The sequence below is a fragment of the Nannobrachium achirus genome (genome assembly GCF_963921795.1).
Source record: "Nannobrachium achirus genome assembly, chromosome: 24".
NCBI lineage: Eukaryota > Metazoa > Chordata > Actinopteri > Myctophiformes > Myctophidae > Nannobrachium > Nannobrachium achirus.
The window spans coordinates 10,415,495-10,431,966 of record NC_137831.1 but is presented as its reverse complement, the minus strand read 5'-3'; the positions used below and the strand labels follow the sequence as shown (position 1 = coordinate 10,431,966).

The 16,472-nt window shown below is 43.2% G+C and overlaps 1 protein-coding gene across 1 annotated transcript; it reads left to right on the top strand.

Annotated features, from left to right (window-relative positions):
- LOC308279953 (gap junction beta-2 protein-like) lies at nucleotides 1-11,635 on the top strand (the record flags this gene model as incomplete). The annotated part of the gene is made up of 6 exons (XM_080720177.1): nucleotides 1-174; nucleotides 1,188-1,340; nucleotides 3,075-3,220; nucleotides 4,607-4,813; nucleotides 8,448-8,538; nucleotides 11,393-11,635. The coding sequence occupies 6 exons, from the start codon at nucleotides 1-3 to the stop codon at nucleotides 11,633-11,635; spliced, it is 1,014 nt and encodes a 337-aa protein (XP_080576303.1).
- Between the last annotated feature and the right edge of the window lie 4,837 nt (nucleotides 11,636-16,472).

Here is a 16,472-nt window from a genome sequence, read left to right as displayed (position 1 = left end):
ATGTCCTCTTGGCCCACGCTGTATGCCCAGCTAGTGGGTGTGAACCGCCACTCTACGAGCCTGGGGAAGATCTGGCTGTCCGTGCTGTCTATCTTCCGTGTCATGGTGCTGGTGGTGGCTGCTGAGAGCGTCTGGGGCGACGAGCAGTCCGACTTCACCTGCAACACACTACAGGTAGTACATATGACTTCACCTGCAACACACTACAGGTAGTACATATGTAGCACACTACAGGTAGTACATATGTAGCACACTACAGGTAGTACATATGACTTCACCTGCAACACACTACAGGTAGTACATATGACTTCACCTGCAACACACTACAGGTAGTACATATGTAGCACACTACAGGTAGTACATATGTAGCACACTACAGGTAGTACATATGACTTCACCTGCAACACACTACAGGTAGTACATATGACTTCACCAGTGACAGGTACGGTAGTATGCATGGGCTATGGTGTAAAGTAACTGAGTACATGGATTGTAGTTAAATAATTTGTTAACCACTTAAATCATTTGTTAACCACTTAACCACGTGATCCCTATTCCGGGCATGTCATAAAAAAGCCTAACTATATAGGGTTTAAGTGATTAAGCTTTGTTGTACGAAGGTGTCATGCTATTTTCACCTCATTTACTCCGTTTTTCCATTCCTGAGATATGACTGAGTACCGGTATACCGGTATGTCATTTTGACATTGACCTGGATGGTGACCTTTAGACCCAACTCGTAACAATCTCTTCGGGAGGTTTAAGAGGTTTGGTGTAAAGGGAAAAAAGAGCAGACTAACTAAAGAGTGAAAGGTCAAGTTTACTAATTATAGACGGTTTAAGGGGCTAAATATCTGAAAATACACATTAACATGAATATAAAATGATAGTGCTGTCAAACAAGTCAATGAAACTATCTATGAAATCTATGTAAAAGTTGAATCAGCAAAACAATTTTAAACCGTATATAGTGGGGGTCCCTGCTTCATCTCTCTCTGTCAGCTTAGGGGTACTTGGCTGAAAAACGTTGAAGACCCCTGCAGTAAAATATCTATCCCCCTCTCTCTCTCTCTCTCTCTCTCTCTCTCTCTCTCTCTCTCTCTCTCTCTCTCTCTCTCTCTGTCTCTCTCTCTCTCTCTCTCTCTCTCTCTCTCTCTCTCTCTCTCTCTCTCTCTGTCTCCCTTCAGCCTGGATGTGAGAACGTCTGCTACGATCATTTCTTCCCCGTCTCCCACATACGTCTCTGGTGCCTCCAGCTCATCGTGGTCTCGACACCCACCCTCCTCGTTGCGATGTACGTGGCTTACCGGAACCATCGCGATAAGAAGAGGATCCTGCAGGTAGGACTGCTGCCACTAATTGCGACCGTCAGGTCGCAGTTACTATCAAAACCTCCACCAGCTGTCAGTCAGTCTGTCCGCCACACGTCACGTCACACTTTTGCCCTACTCACTCATATCTCCCACACGTCATGACCGAAAGTATAAGGTCTCGGGTACAAGCGGCCGAAATGAGTTTTCTCAGAAGGTATCTCCCTTAGAGATAGGGTGAGAAGTTCAATCACCCGAGAGTAGAACCGCTGCTCCTTCACTTGGAAAGGAGTCAGCTTAGGTGGTTCGGGCATCTAGTACGGATGCCCCCCGAGCGCCTTCCTAGGAAGGTCCTCGATGCACGTCCCACTGGGAGGAGACCCCGTGGCAGACCTAAGACCAGATGGAAGGATTATATCTCCAGACTGGCCTGGGAACGCCTCAGTATACTCCCAGAGGGAGTGGAGGAAGTTGCGCAGGATAAGGAAATCTGGAAGTCTCAGTTGGAACTGTTACCCCCGCGACCCGATTCCGGATAAGCGGTTGAAGATGGATGGATGGATGGACTCATATCTCCGGCACTGTTGCCCCCATCCATGCCAACACACACACACTCCTTGGCTGCCAAACCACAACCTCCACCCCTCATTTCCAACATGCCCCTCTTCTAGCGCCACCATGACGCAGATTCTTGCAAAACACATTTTTGGACACTGCTGCTACAGATTTTGCCCTAAAATCATGCAAAGCGGTACACAGTGTCTCTAAAGTCATGTCATCAACATGGATCTGTCCCATTTCCCATATTCCCACCTGATTGGCTACCATTGCCTTTTAAGGTTTGTGTATGCGACCTGACGGTTGCTTATCTCCCGATTAGTTAAATCTATACATTGGGAACAACTGACACAACATATCAACGCTGTCTCTGGCAGAAACTCTGTATCTCCATGTTTTATCTTTTCATGTTTTTTTTCTGCTCATGAATCAATGCTATTGGTCATCCTCTTACTACTTAAAGGGGAATACCACTCATTTTCAACATTGAACTATGTCATTAACTCATTAACTGCCAAAAATGTGAATCCCTTAAAAATCCCGTTGTACCACCCTGCCACGCCCGTGAATCCCGTAAATAAAATAAAAAAAATATTTTTTTTTTTTTTTTTTTTTTTCAAATTTTTTTTTTTTGACCCCAAAAACGTTAGTAGGCATGATAGCGATCGCGAAATTGCTTGTTTAACCCCCATACAACCCCCATACAACTCAGGTAGCAGACCTCCAAGCTCACAACAGTGTAAAACATAATGGCTGCTATCTCATGAATGCCTGAACGGATTTCCATTCGGATTTTTTTGTTTGAAAGCTGTGAGCAATGTGGACACACGTGGTGCATTATCTAGGCATGGGTGTGCATGATCCGTGCACTATGAATTACATGGAAGTCTATGGAGACGAATGGCAGTTAAAGAGTACGAAGGTATTGTTAAATGGCAGCATATGAGTTAATATACCTTAGAGTTATAAGGAAAAAAGTCCCCCACTTCTGTGTTGCCTAGAACTGGAGGATTGATTGTGGATTGGATTCTGCTTCTTCCGGGTGCTTCAAAACGCCACTGAGCAACTTGCTCAGCTGGCTGGCTATCCGCTCTCTATATTATATATACTCTATGGTACATCTTCATGATGTAACTGTCGGCAGAAACCTAGTTTGAAAACGTTGAAGACCCCTGTTATATGTCCTTCTTGTATTGTATTTGGCAGGGCTCTGGACGGAATGTTTTCCTCAACAAGTCAGAGCAGACAGAGCTGGAGGGCTTGAAGAAGAGGAGACTCCCACTCGCTGGCGCCCTCTGGTGGACCTACGCCTTTAGCCTGGTGTTCAGATTGCTGCTGGAAGGAGTGTTCATGTAAGCAGCAAACGTGTGGTTTGGGATTCTAGGCTTTTTGTCTGTGCTGGTGGGAGGTTTGGATGGAGGGAGGACAGGAGGGAAGGAAAGAAAGAAAGAAAGAAAGAAAGAAAGAAAGAAAGAAATTAATGAATAAATGAAGGAAGGAACAAATGGAGACAGGAATGATGTTTTGTGTAAACAATAATAGCAGTCCTCAAAACTACTCCTACAGTCCGTCATTAGAATGGAGGGAACGTGTGTTTTATAATCACACGCAGCACCAGAGCTGCAGTGCTGCACTAATGTTATGCTCCGTCCTGCTATGGTGCTGCGTGCAGAGAACGGCCGAGAACAGACTAGAGCAGACTTCCTGGCTCAACACTTAAGCTTGTGTATCGATTTAAGCTTGTATATCAGCTGTTCTTGGCGTGCAATGGCATCGCGGAGTGAAGTAGTATAATGTCTCGCTTGGAGCGTCTCCCCACCAGCCAACACAGAGAGAAGGTTGAATGAACTGAAACCAGCGCTCATCCCCAAAACAACAGGTTTGAGGATCTGTTGGGAACTGAATGATTATATGAAACATAGCACGTGCAGTCTCATTGTTGGTAAACAAGAAATACGTCCTGCTGGCGTGGCCACTGTGTGTGTGCGATTTAGGCTATTTGATTTGTCTCCACACTGTCCACAGCTGTGTGGAGAGGGAAAGGGAAAGTGTCCCTCTTGATTTTGTTACATAGAGAGAGAGAGAGAGCTGATAGCTGTATGTTGCACCATATGGGTGCTTTTTGACCGGCAAAGAACTGGTTCAGGTTCTTTCTCCCGCCTATGGGATGCACCAGAGGTGAGCTTTTCCACCGAGAGTTGGTTCCGAACCGTAAAAGTTGGTTCAGAACGGGAACCACAAAATCCTTGGTTCCTCTTGTTCAATCTGCTTCAATCTTCAACCTTAGTTCAAGAACCTTGGTTGATAGAACCAGTGCCGTTCAACTTTCTTGGAACCTTGGTTCATTCTTGCGAAGCGGCCGCGAACCCGCTTGTGTTTAATCCAGATTGAACCAGATTGAGCCAGAGGAACCAAAGTTTTGTGGTTCCCGTTCGGAACCAACTTTTACAGTTCGGAACCAACTCCGGTTCTCGGTGGAAAAGCTCACCTCTGGTTCATCCCATAGGCGGGAGAAAGAACCGGAACCGGTTCTTTGCCGGTGGAAAAGACCCCAATGGTGTATGATGACTTCCACATGTCCCCATGCAGGTGTGCACTGTACATGGTGTATGATGGTTTCCACATGTCCCCATGCAGGTGTGCACTGTACATGGTGTGTGATGGCTTCCACATGTCCCCATGCAGGTGTGCTCTGTATATGGTGTATGATATGATGGCTTCCACATGTCTCCATGCAGGTGTGCTCTGTACATGGTGTATGATGGCTTCCACATGCCGCGGCTGGTGCAGTGTGACCAGTGGCCCTGCCCCAACCTGGTGGACTGCTTCATCTCCCGGCCCACCGAGAAGACCATCTTCACCGTGTTCATGGCCACCACCTCCTCCATCTGCATGGTGCTCAACGTGGCCGAGCTGGCCTACCTGGTGGCCAAGGCTGTCGCCAGGTAGCCACGTCAACGAGGCAACCACTCAATAATGAATGAAAGAATGGACGAGTCTGTCTGTCTGTCTGTCTGTCTGTCTGTCTGTCTTAACCCATTCAGAACGGGTACACATTATTGAGTATCATTATTTTATGCTTTAACTATTGAAAAATAGCAGATATACAAGCTCACGCTGCGAGCTTGTAGATCTGCTATATTTTTTTTTATTGTGAAAATTAGAATTTTGATCCGATTCTATAAGTGTCTTTTGAATCCTTCTAATGTTTTTTGAAAAACCTTATGTTTCTATGTCAGCAATCTGGCCGTCAAAGAAAAGTTTCATTTCACTTCACTGGAGCTCAGTTAGTATGTTCTTGAGAGACTACTATGTCAGTGGTTCTCAAACCTTTTCATGTGAAGGACCCCCAAAATGATATGTATTTGGCCACGGACCCCCATATCAAAATATTTAGTTCCAGGGACCCCCCAGAAGCAAAATTTGAGTTACAAACGTTCGCTTTAAAAATACATATATTCAAAGATTTGCACACATTTTGACAACTTTTTCAAAAATAGCAGATCTACAAGCTCGCAGCGCGGCACTCGGTGCCGTGCTGTGAGCTTGTATATCTGCTATTTTTCACTGGTTAAAGCATTCAATAATTCTAGGCCTAAAGGAGTAGTTCACCCCCAAAATTATTATTATTATTATAATTTTTTTTTTCAATTGATTACTCACGCCATGGAGACTTGAGTTCAATAATATTTTGTTGTATTTGTCACATTCCTAAGACAAAAAAATTGATTATAGTAAACTTACACCCATTTATTCCGGATGGGGACCCGAATGCATTTGGGTCCCCATCCGGAATCAAAGGGGGTAAGTTAATTGTAATCAAATTATTGTCTGAGGAATGCGACAAAAAACTAAAAATATTATTGAACTCAAGTCTACGTGGTGTGAGTAATCGAAAGAAAAAAAGTTATGTTGGGCGTGAACTACTCCTTTAAGCACTGATTCCAGACTTCAGTCGACACCTTAAAGATTGTCTCTAAAGACAAAAAAAAAAAAAAACTGGGTCAGACTCTGGACTTGGTCTTCAGGTCTGCTGGGCAGAAGTCATGCACTTTGGATACACTCCGTAACATACACTCTTGTTTAAATCTGTGTCCTTTTGTTATGTTAAAGAAACACTTTTCCTATCCTACTTATCATACTATTAAATACTACTAACCTACTATCCTACTATTATCCTGCTACCCTACTGTTAATCTTACTATCCTATCCTGCTGTATTATTACATATTAATTCAATATTAAATAAAATATTAAATGAAGAAAACTCTGTCTGTCTTTCTGTATGTCCTTCTCCTCCCCCCTTTTTTCCTCTTCAGTGGGTTGACCAATACATATCAAATTGCTCGTTAGCCTTGTGGTTAGAGTGTCCGCCCTGAGATTGGGAGGCCAGGGTTGTATACAGTATCCCTGGCCGAGTATTATGAACAGGGTACCTAATGCCTCCTTCTTGGCAGTCAGCATCAAGGTTTTGTATTTTGGGGTGAGTCCCTCCCTATACTAGCATCATCTCTGTTAAGGTTGGAAAGGTGAGGTTCTCAATTGCAAGACTCAACTATGAGTTGAGAGGGGATTCTGAGCTGCAAGGCTCTTCCTCGATCGTTAACTGTTTTACTGCTACGGACGTTCCCGTTCGCCCCAATTCTCTGTGTCGTGCCGCGTCAATACGGCCGTTGATGTCCGTAAGCTGATGAGGGGTCGCGCCGCCGTGTACTGTAATCACATCGCCCACAGTGATGGTCTTAAAAATCCCTTATGCGTTAACATCAACGGAGACCAATTCTCTTCCGTGTTGATTTCTCTGGCCCTGTGGCTCTGTGGCCAGAGACTGGTCTCAATGGATGGCAACACATAACGGCCAAATTCACATTAATTCTTGCATGACGCCGCCCTCTGCTGCCTGGTCTGCCAAAGTGCATGTTGCACAATCAAAATAAATAAATAAATAAATATCTATCTATCTACTATAACGTCGCAAAGGTAAGCCGCTTTTTGCTGGCGCCAGACCCAATAAATACATAAAACATCTGGCAGTAATAGAGTTGATAGATATTAAGGAGTTATTCTCTACTTTGAGAGAGAATGATTCAGATGGGAAGGAATAGCTACAGATTACAATCTATTGCTAGTAATCTTAAATTAATCAACGATCAAAGTAATTATGGTTTTGGATGAACTTTATAGTATTCAGTTGGGGAAGAAATGACGTAAGATTACGAAAGCGATACGTCATCCTAACAGTACCCCCTCCTCTCCACGAACGCGTCCTCGCGTAAGGACAGGGGAAGTACACCTGGAATCATCGATAGCCATCTCTTGGGGTTCTGCGGGGTTAGGGGGTACAGGGGGTGTACTTCTTGTACAGCAAGCTGCCTCACGCCCCAGAAACAGGAGATAGCGTCCTGACATATGGCTCGGTAACCGTTGTTACTCCCTGCATGTTCCCAGGGCAACATGCAGGGAGTGAGGAAGCTGATTCTTCACTTTTCCCTAGTTTAAGCAGTTTATCAGCATTTCTGTGAATTAAAACTGCTGTGGGTGGAGACGAGGGGTGACTCACTGGAGCAGTGCCAGGGTTAATTGAGTGACAGGTATTTGCATCATTCTTCTCTCTTAATAGTAGCATGCTGTAGGCTACAGTACCTTGGTTCAGGGTTATACTGTACTAGCCTGGGGCCAGCCTAGATACTAATGCATCTAGCTAACTAACTGCAGTATCTATTCCCTCCTTGTTTTAACATGGCTGGGATGTCTAGCTCAGCTAGGCTAATACTGTACACATACCAGAGAGAATGCCAGCAGAGTGAGAGATGGGTCAACGGTGCAAAGTTATAAAGGACTTTGATGATTTAAACGCATTGCAAGCTGCACACTCAAAGTTGGGCTACACGTAGGCCTATAGCCTATAGACTTGGTGCGAAAATATTTACGCAAGTGATCAAAAAAGCATAAAAGCTTTAAACCCCCCAGTAGCAATCAGCTACATACAGTAGTCACATAACATACAGTTTACGTGGCCATTCTCATGCATTTGACTCCTCAGTGGGTTGGTATATCGATCTGATATCTTATTTGAAGCTGAGTTTTACTTTGAACTTTTGTCAAATTTAAGCAATTGCTACAGGATCTGTAGCTGCAGTTGCTGTCCTAACTCTCTCAAGTCTGCACATAGTTTGTGTTTGTGCATCCCCAGGTATGGACCATTTATTAGTCAGAAGCCATAAGGCAGGTAACATCCACAACTACAACTTGCCAAGTACTTGTCTTGTCAGTGTACTGGGTGGCGACAGAACTACAGTCAGAGTTTCTGCGATATCTTCGTTAATGTAATATGATGGGACCGTTTTATTCAATCAACAAACTCAACTATACTTTGCCTTAAGGCAGATGTACTAGATCACAAAGCTGCATTGTCGAAACCTTTCCACATAAGTTGTATTTGTTTGAAACATATTCACCTATAATAACATGCCCCAAATTGGGACGCCATGGTTCATGTGGTTAATTTAGGTATTTGATAAGACAACAACAGCATCCAGTAGGTTTCAGACTGACCGGTTTCACTCTCTCCTCATCTCAGGTGCTTTTCCGTTCAGAGGGCTGGGAAAGACGACCACCCTGCCATGAGAGACAAGAGGAACCAGAGGCTTCAGTCCTATTCCACATCCACAGTATCCACTTGACTCACACACACACACACACACACACACACACACACACACACACACACACACACACACACACACACACACACACACACACACACACACGGCTTACTGTACTCTTGCAAACAAACACACTTAACAAAAATCACTCGCCTTCTGTGGGAGTAATTGTATAGGACGTCAATATGTATATATATATATATACTGTATCTTTTTGCATATGTGTTCTGCATATTATGTCATTTATGGACACATCCCATAATGGTACGCCGCACAATCCTCATTCATAATTTAATTAAGTTGAAAAGTGGACCTTTAAGGGAAAGGACATAAGGGTAAGCTGACAGTAAAGTAGGATGATGAGAATTTTAGGAAACAGATCCTGGTGCTATTTAGAGTCAGACCTCCATCTATTGGATAATGGCAGAACTACAGGAGAAAATCATGGACTGATTAGTAGAACACACGCATGTGCGCGCGCACACACACACACACACACACACACACACACACACACACACACACACACACACACACACACACACACACACACACACACACACACACACACACACACTGACTACCGCGGTTTGTTGTGTTTTTGTATTCATGCTAAGTAACTGATAACAATGAATTGAATGTATATTGACTGACCATTATTTAGGGATACTATTAATTCTGTCAGCTGTCTGTTTTTTTTTTAATATACATATAATATTTGTATGAGGAAAATATTCAAATAAATCAGTGATTACTTATTTGATCTATTTGCATTTGCCTTCAATATGATTACAAATGATTGGGTCTACTTATTGTGGGTTCAGCTCAACTCGGCTCAGTTCAGTTTAGTCGAACGAAAAAACTAAAATAACATGGAATGTAATAAATGCATATTTAGTCAGATGGTCTGTCACCTACAGTATGGACATGAACTGTAAACTGTAACTGTTTGGATATGTGAGTAAGAACAGAGGAGATAATATAGAATTATGGACTGAGATATGGAGGCAAGGCCGTATTAATGGGACTGGGCCCAAGGCACAGTCCGATTTTCTTTTTTTGTGTGTGTGTGTGTGTGTGTGTGTGTGTGTGTGTGTGTGTGTGTGTGTGTGTGTGTGTGTGTGTGTGTGTGTGTGTGTGAGTGAGTGTGTGAAATGATTCGTTTTTCTCTGTAAAAAGCGGGTCACTAAACAATAATGTATAGCCTAATATAATGCAAGTCGCTCTCCTCCTCACCAAATAATAATTAACTGATTGTGGTGTCTCAGGGTTATTAAATATGTGGAGCCCTTGCTGGGTGACTGTTAGGATATAAATTATGATACATAATTGTATGGTTTGTGTATGAGGCTCATATGACCATATAAGGATATATTATGAACTGAACTTACAGTATAGGAGACCACATTTTGGTCGGATACTGTAAGCTCAGGCTAGTAGATTACAGGTCATAGTAACTTTGGTTGCCATGATATAATCATGTTTTGGTTTATACTGTCACTAGTGGAAAATTACCAACACTACGTGTCACTGTCTTCCTTGTTATGATCTGGGAACAAATGAATGAGTCCCACGAAGATCTTACTGTCATAACTGTACTCTTTATATACATGTTAACTTCCATCTTGGAAGAGAGAGAGATTTAGAAAGCTGCCACTATGGTACGCTCACTGTTTTGTCTCCTTGTCTGACTCTCTTCAAATACAGCAATCTAAGATATACGTCCTTTGGCTCGTCTCTCTTATTTTGGTTATGGATTTTATCCATATTCCATACTTATTTAACTTTATTAATTATTTACATTTCAGTGACAGGTCCGGCACGCAACAGGGAAGACTTTACACTACTATGTTCAAAGTGGGTGTCCAGTGTGTTTAGTTACACATCGTTGTTGTTGGCTGGAAACACACTTAGGTTGTGGCACTCTTGTGTACGATGAAGCAAGTAATTCATTTATGAATAAACATAAAACTGTTGACATGTGGAGATATGAGGTTTCTGCCCGACAGGAACGATATTGTCACTGTCTGGCTAAAACCTATTAACTCCATTTTTGAGGTTTTTGATTTTTTGGCATAAATCAGGGCTATTGAACACCCTTTACACTAGGGGTGTAACGATACATTTTAATAGCGATTCGATATATATCACGATACATGGTTGACGATACGATACATGAACGATATTGGTTCATTCATGGTGATACGATACGATTCGATTCAATGATTTAAAATCGATATAGTAACTATTTAGCAAAGACATTAAATCTGTGTGAAATGTGTGGATAGTGCAGGTTTTTAAGGGAAACATGTATTATTATGGATATAAATAAGTAAACACAGTGATTATCTGCCAAATACATGGACATTGTATATTGACAAACCTGCACCTTGACATGAACCCAGACATTTATCGATAGACCAGTGCAGCTATATGGAAAGGAAAGTAATTAAACCCCTCCTTTTAATTTTTTCTTCTTAAAAATGCTAAATACAATGCACAAGTAGGTAGTATCGATACAATCGATTCTTTGCACTGCCGATTCGATACGATACAAAATAAAACGATACGATTCGATTTTACCTGTTTTCATTTCGATATACTTCGATTTTTTAAGTTAAAAACGATATTTCGATACAGTTACTATATCGTTACACCCCTACTTTACACCCTTTGTGTGAGTGTTGGTTAAAATAATATTGAACCAAGGAAAAGTAGTCAAAAGTCCTCCCGTCAAAACCTCCTAACTCCAGTTAGGAGGCCCAACAGCAGAGATATTCAGAGTGTATCACAATGTGTTTAGGTACATGTCCAGGCATGTGTTTCGTTACAGTACTGCAGTGACCATTTTTTCTTCCAGTGTGGAATTTTGGTTGACGAGGGCGTGTCTGCCATTGTGGATGGGTACGGGGGTTTGTTGGAGAGGTGGGGGGGAGGATGGTTGCCCCTCGGTGTGCCCCCCCCCCCTCCCCCCACACCCCGCGTGCACCCATGCATGGTGACACATTGTGACAGTGGCGATGGCTTGGCCACGCGGGATGCAGCCGCTGCGCTTCGCCGGGACCCCCCTCCGCCGCAGGTTCCACACGCGCCCTTAGACTAGGCTCGCTTCTTTTTTTTAGTTTCTCTCTCTGTAACTCTCGCTGTCTCTCTTTCTCTCTCCCTCCCTCTCTCTCTCCCTCTCTCTTTCTCTCTGTCTCTCTCACTCTCTCTCTCTTACCCTCTCTGTCTTCTCCTTCTCTTTTTTATATCGCTCACACACCTGTTGCCTCGAATCCCCCGTGAGAGAAAAGAAAGAAGAGGAAAAGGACTGGCTCTTCCCCGGGAGGGCTAAAAGGTTTTCCAGCGGCCTCGTTGGTGAGAGTGTGGTAAGCAGTTGAAGCTGCACAGGGTGGGGGGGGGGAAGGATTGTTTGGGTGGGAGGGAAGGGGAGGGATCATCTTTGCACCTGTGTGGATTATCCAGCGCTCTCAAAATATGGATGGCTTCTGTCACCACCGGATATTGCTTTCACGGAAAGGTCACGGCTTGGTCTGTTCCAGGAAGGGCCGCCACCTCTTCGGAGGGCGCACACTTTTACGCACCTTTACGCAGTGCAAGGCGTCGCTGGTTTTGGTACACCATAGGGGCCATTCTTCAAGGACACATGCCTACATGTTGAAAAAGAAAAAAGGGGACTCTGAAAGGTGCAGCCGGTAGATCAAGAGTTAACGGCCCCGGCTGCTCTCGCACAAAGCCCTCTGATCCATCAATAGCAGCCAGCAGCCAGGACAATGTCCATCTGGCTGCTTCTGCATTGTCCCCAGTGACAGACGGTATTTCACAACGTCACAGCCTGTGAAAGATCAACACATCACGTACCAGGACAAATACCACTGTTACATGAGATTAGCTGTATCATGTAGTTAGATGCTTGGCTGCTTTATTCACTGATGTGACTGCACAGGCTGATGTACAGGACAGTAGATACTGTGGGATATGTGAACTTTGATTTTGCATGACAAAGTGTTGCTTATATAGTGTTTTGCAAAGCACCGATATCATAGGGCCTTCGTTCTAAGTGTGCAGGGTGCAGGTTAAGTCAAACTTTTCAAATTAACTTGGATTGTGACCAATTCAGTGTGATGGCTCAGATGTACTGGGATAGTGTGCTAATGTTAATTATGTGTGTGTGTGCGTGTGTGTGTGTGTGTGTGTGTGTGTGTGTGTGTGTGTGTGTGTGTGTGTGTGTGTGTGTGTGTGTGTGTGTGTGTGTGTGTGTGTGTGTGTGCGCGCGTGTGTGTGTGTGTGTGTGTGTGTGTGTGCGCGTGCGTGCGTGTGTGTTTGTGCGTGTGCATGTGTGTTCGTGCGTGTGTGTGTGGCCCTAGAGTGTACACAGCGCGCATGTGTGTGACTTAATCTTCATGAAAATGTTCAGCAAAAGTGAATGTGAATGTACGAATACAGTATAATACAGTAAAACAGTAAATACAATTCGATAGGGGGAAAAATAGCTGCAGTAAGAATGAATGTACTTTCATTTATAATGATAGCGGTAAATATGCATTAATTGGCCACTAAAATGGATTGAGGTGGGGACATCAGTCTGTGGGTGCGTGCGCGTGTGTGTGTGTTTGTGTGTGAATATAAGCGTGCGCGCATATCAGTCAATCGAGGCAAACATTTGCCACCCTCAGCGTTTCGGTGATGTGATGAGTCCAGCATTCAACGATCTGCCATCCACTCATTCTCCCTCCACAGATGGTCAGCTATTGTCCAGCGCCACTAGCCGGCCCAACAGACACACACTTACAGACACACACACACAGACACACAGGTCTTCACACCCATGCACAAAGGCACAAAGTCGGATACAGGCGCATATGTCTCTCTCTCTCTCTCTCTCTCTCTCTCTCTCTCTCTCTCTCACACATACACACACACACACGCACACACGCACGCACGCACGCACGCACGCACACACAGACATACAGTAGTGTTGTTGTTCGCTGTACAATATAAATTGTGCTGCTAAACATACTAAACCTGTCTGCTTTAACATGAACATAATCTGATCATTTCTATAAATCATAGTTTATGTTTGGTTTATTTAGTTTTCAACCCCCAGTCCCTGTATGAGTGTAACTGTACCTTTCTACATAATGGTCTATTTCCATAAGCATGCGAATGTGCTGAAGGCTTCGTATATCTGAGCTAAGTGTTGCAAAACAATATGTAGACTCATAGAAGTTACCACCACCCACTGTACTGTACTTTTGCTTTGTTTTAAACATGAATTCTGTAAAAAGGAAAAGGCTTTTCTGTCACAGACCTGTCACTTATAATAATAATAGTAATAATAATTATTATTTGTATTTGTATGTTTTATTACAGGAACTGAAATGCATGATTTTGCCATATTCAGATATACTGAGAATACGAATACGTTTGCTGTGTTGTCCATAACCTGACCATAACTTCTTCTGTCTTTCCCAGATATAGTTTTTCTTTGGATCATTGGTCGATGGATTTATCACTGACAATACAACAATATTTTAGTAAGTCTACCTGCTCTATCGCTAAGCTGTTTGCTTTGTAAAAGAACGCCTCTTCGTTTTAACACTCCCAGTCCTGTAGAAACACCTCACATTTATATCTGCTTCTGTAATTGTGGTTTGAGTGCTGTTATTGGTCAACTCTAAGTCGCTACTCGCTATATGTTTCAGCGCAACAAGACATTGTTCATTGTGGACTACGTAGAAAGCTTATACTGTATAACGTGTCCTTGAATGATAATAGTTATAATACCAGATAACGTTGATTTGAGTGTTTACCGCAGAACACACCAAATTATGATTCTCCTTTTTGCACCAATATTGTGATGCATTGCTGGTGGCTGGTGTTACTTACAGTGTTGTCAGTCAAATTCACTGATCAATGATGCAGCAATCCTGCATATGAATGTGGAAAGCTATGAGATGATTAAGTCGTGCCTAGTCCTAGATGGACATCAATTAGCGAATGGAGAGTTTGGTTTGAAAAAGGTTGTATTCATGATTATATTCAAGCTCCATCATGGAACCTATCTGGGTGTCTGGCAGTGTGTCTGTGCACTGTGTTGTACTATTTGTAAGGTAGACAATTGGTTTGTAGTGTGTTCAATGCCAGGCTTTATTATGTGGAATGCTGCGAGGGGAGATCAGCCCATGTGATTGCATCATTGAAGTATTTCTTTCATTTTAACCCTTTTAAATGAGTTCAGGGTCATAGGAATATTGAGGCAGGTTGGAATTAGGTTAGTGGATTACAGTTCAATTGCTAGTATGAGATGGCTAGTTACTGGTAAGACCAGTAGGACTGCTGCTGTTACACTTTGTGTTTTGCATATTGTGGTCTTTGCAGAGGTCTCTTATAACTTGACCGAACATCCATATACGCTATCTAAAACAGTTTAGAGGTTTGGAATATTTAAATTGTATTATTACTGACACTAACATTATTGATGTCAGCCAAACATTTCTCACTGGTTGCAATTTATATTTGCTACCTGCAGAAATGATCACTTGAAAATTCGGCCGGCAAACTGTTCTGTAAAACTTTGGTACGTCACTGTCCACGTGGAACAGTGTTATATGAACAGCTATGGCTGGGGCCATAAGGCCGTGGTGGAGGCAGGGACGTGCTGGGCCCCTGATTCAGCCCGGGAAAAAGAGTTGGAGAGACCCTCATTGCATGCTATAGAGAGATCTATCTCTATAGCGCTGCTGCTACTCAAAGATTTGCCATTTCAGATCATGACAAGTGACAAACCAGTGGGCCAATTACATGAGTTATATTTCGTCGTTGTCGGGTGGAAGCCTTAATGTCCAAAACCGTTTGTTTTGTATTTATCATTTAAAAAATGAATTAAACTAGTGAAAACAGCCGATCTACAAGCACACAACGCCTCGCACCGCAAGGTGTTGTGTGCTTGTAGATCGGCTGTTTTCGGCCTGGACCGGCCGGGAATGAACCGGCCGTTCGGGAGTTGTCCCGCTTTTCCCAATGGCCAGCACTTCCCTGGGTGGAGGTATGTAAATGAGTTAGGGATGCAAGCTGGAAGATAATCAAAGCCACCTTATATCTCACGTAACTGCTGTGTAGTTGTTATTTGTTAATACGTCAATATTTGCCATACCAAATAATTAAGCCTGTCATATGTCTCTCCCTGTTCAAAGTGGGTAGTCTGTAGTACTCTAGTCCTCTCCCTCCCATAACTCTCATTTCTTTCACTTATTTCCTCCAAAGTTTGCCCTCCCCAAAGTTTGCCCTCTTTAATTTAAATTCTCTCCATGACTCTTATTGTCTATCAAAAGAAAGAGAGAAAAACTGGTGCTTGATAACTAAGAAGGGCCAAAAGGAAAACAATGTAGAACCACTCAGAAAGCTCAACAAACGTTGTCCGTCTGTCTTCTTAATGTTCCCCGATGTGCTGTTTCTATGTTTAATTGCGACCGAAGGTCCCAGTTTACCATGAGAAACGCCACAGCTTGTCCGTGTGTAGACATGTAGACGTGTATACGGTCTATGGGCAAACCCATAGACCCTAAAAATGTGTCATCATGATGTCATCATGCTCTGATGCCACTGTGATGTCAGGGGAACCACTCTACCAGAATGGGTTTGTCGCTCTGTCATCACGCTCTGGCTTCACTGTGATGTCACACAAACAGAATCCCTTTTATGCCCATATATGCCACTCTGTTACTATGAATGAAGTTGTAAGATTAAAGTTTGTTTAGCTTCTTCTTTTGGTCATATTGTCTCTCCCTCGTCCTCTGTGCTTATGTGATCTTTCAACACAATTCTTGTCCTCCTCTCCCGCTCCACTCTGTTCAGACCATGCATGCCCCAGAGGGCTATTCTGTGCTTTTCACCCCCAGCCTCTGCTCTCTTTTTACAGGCTAGAAATTGTGTGAAGC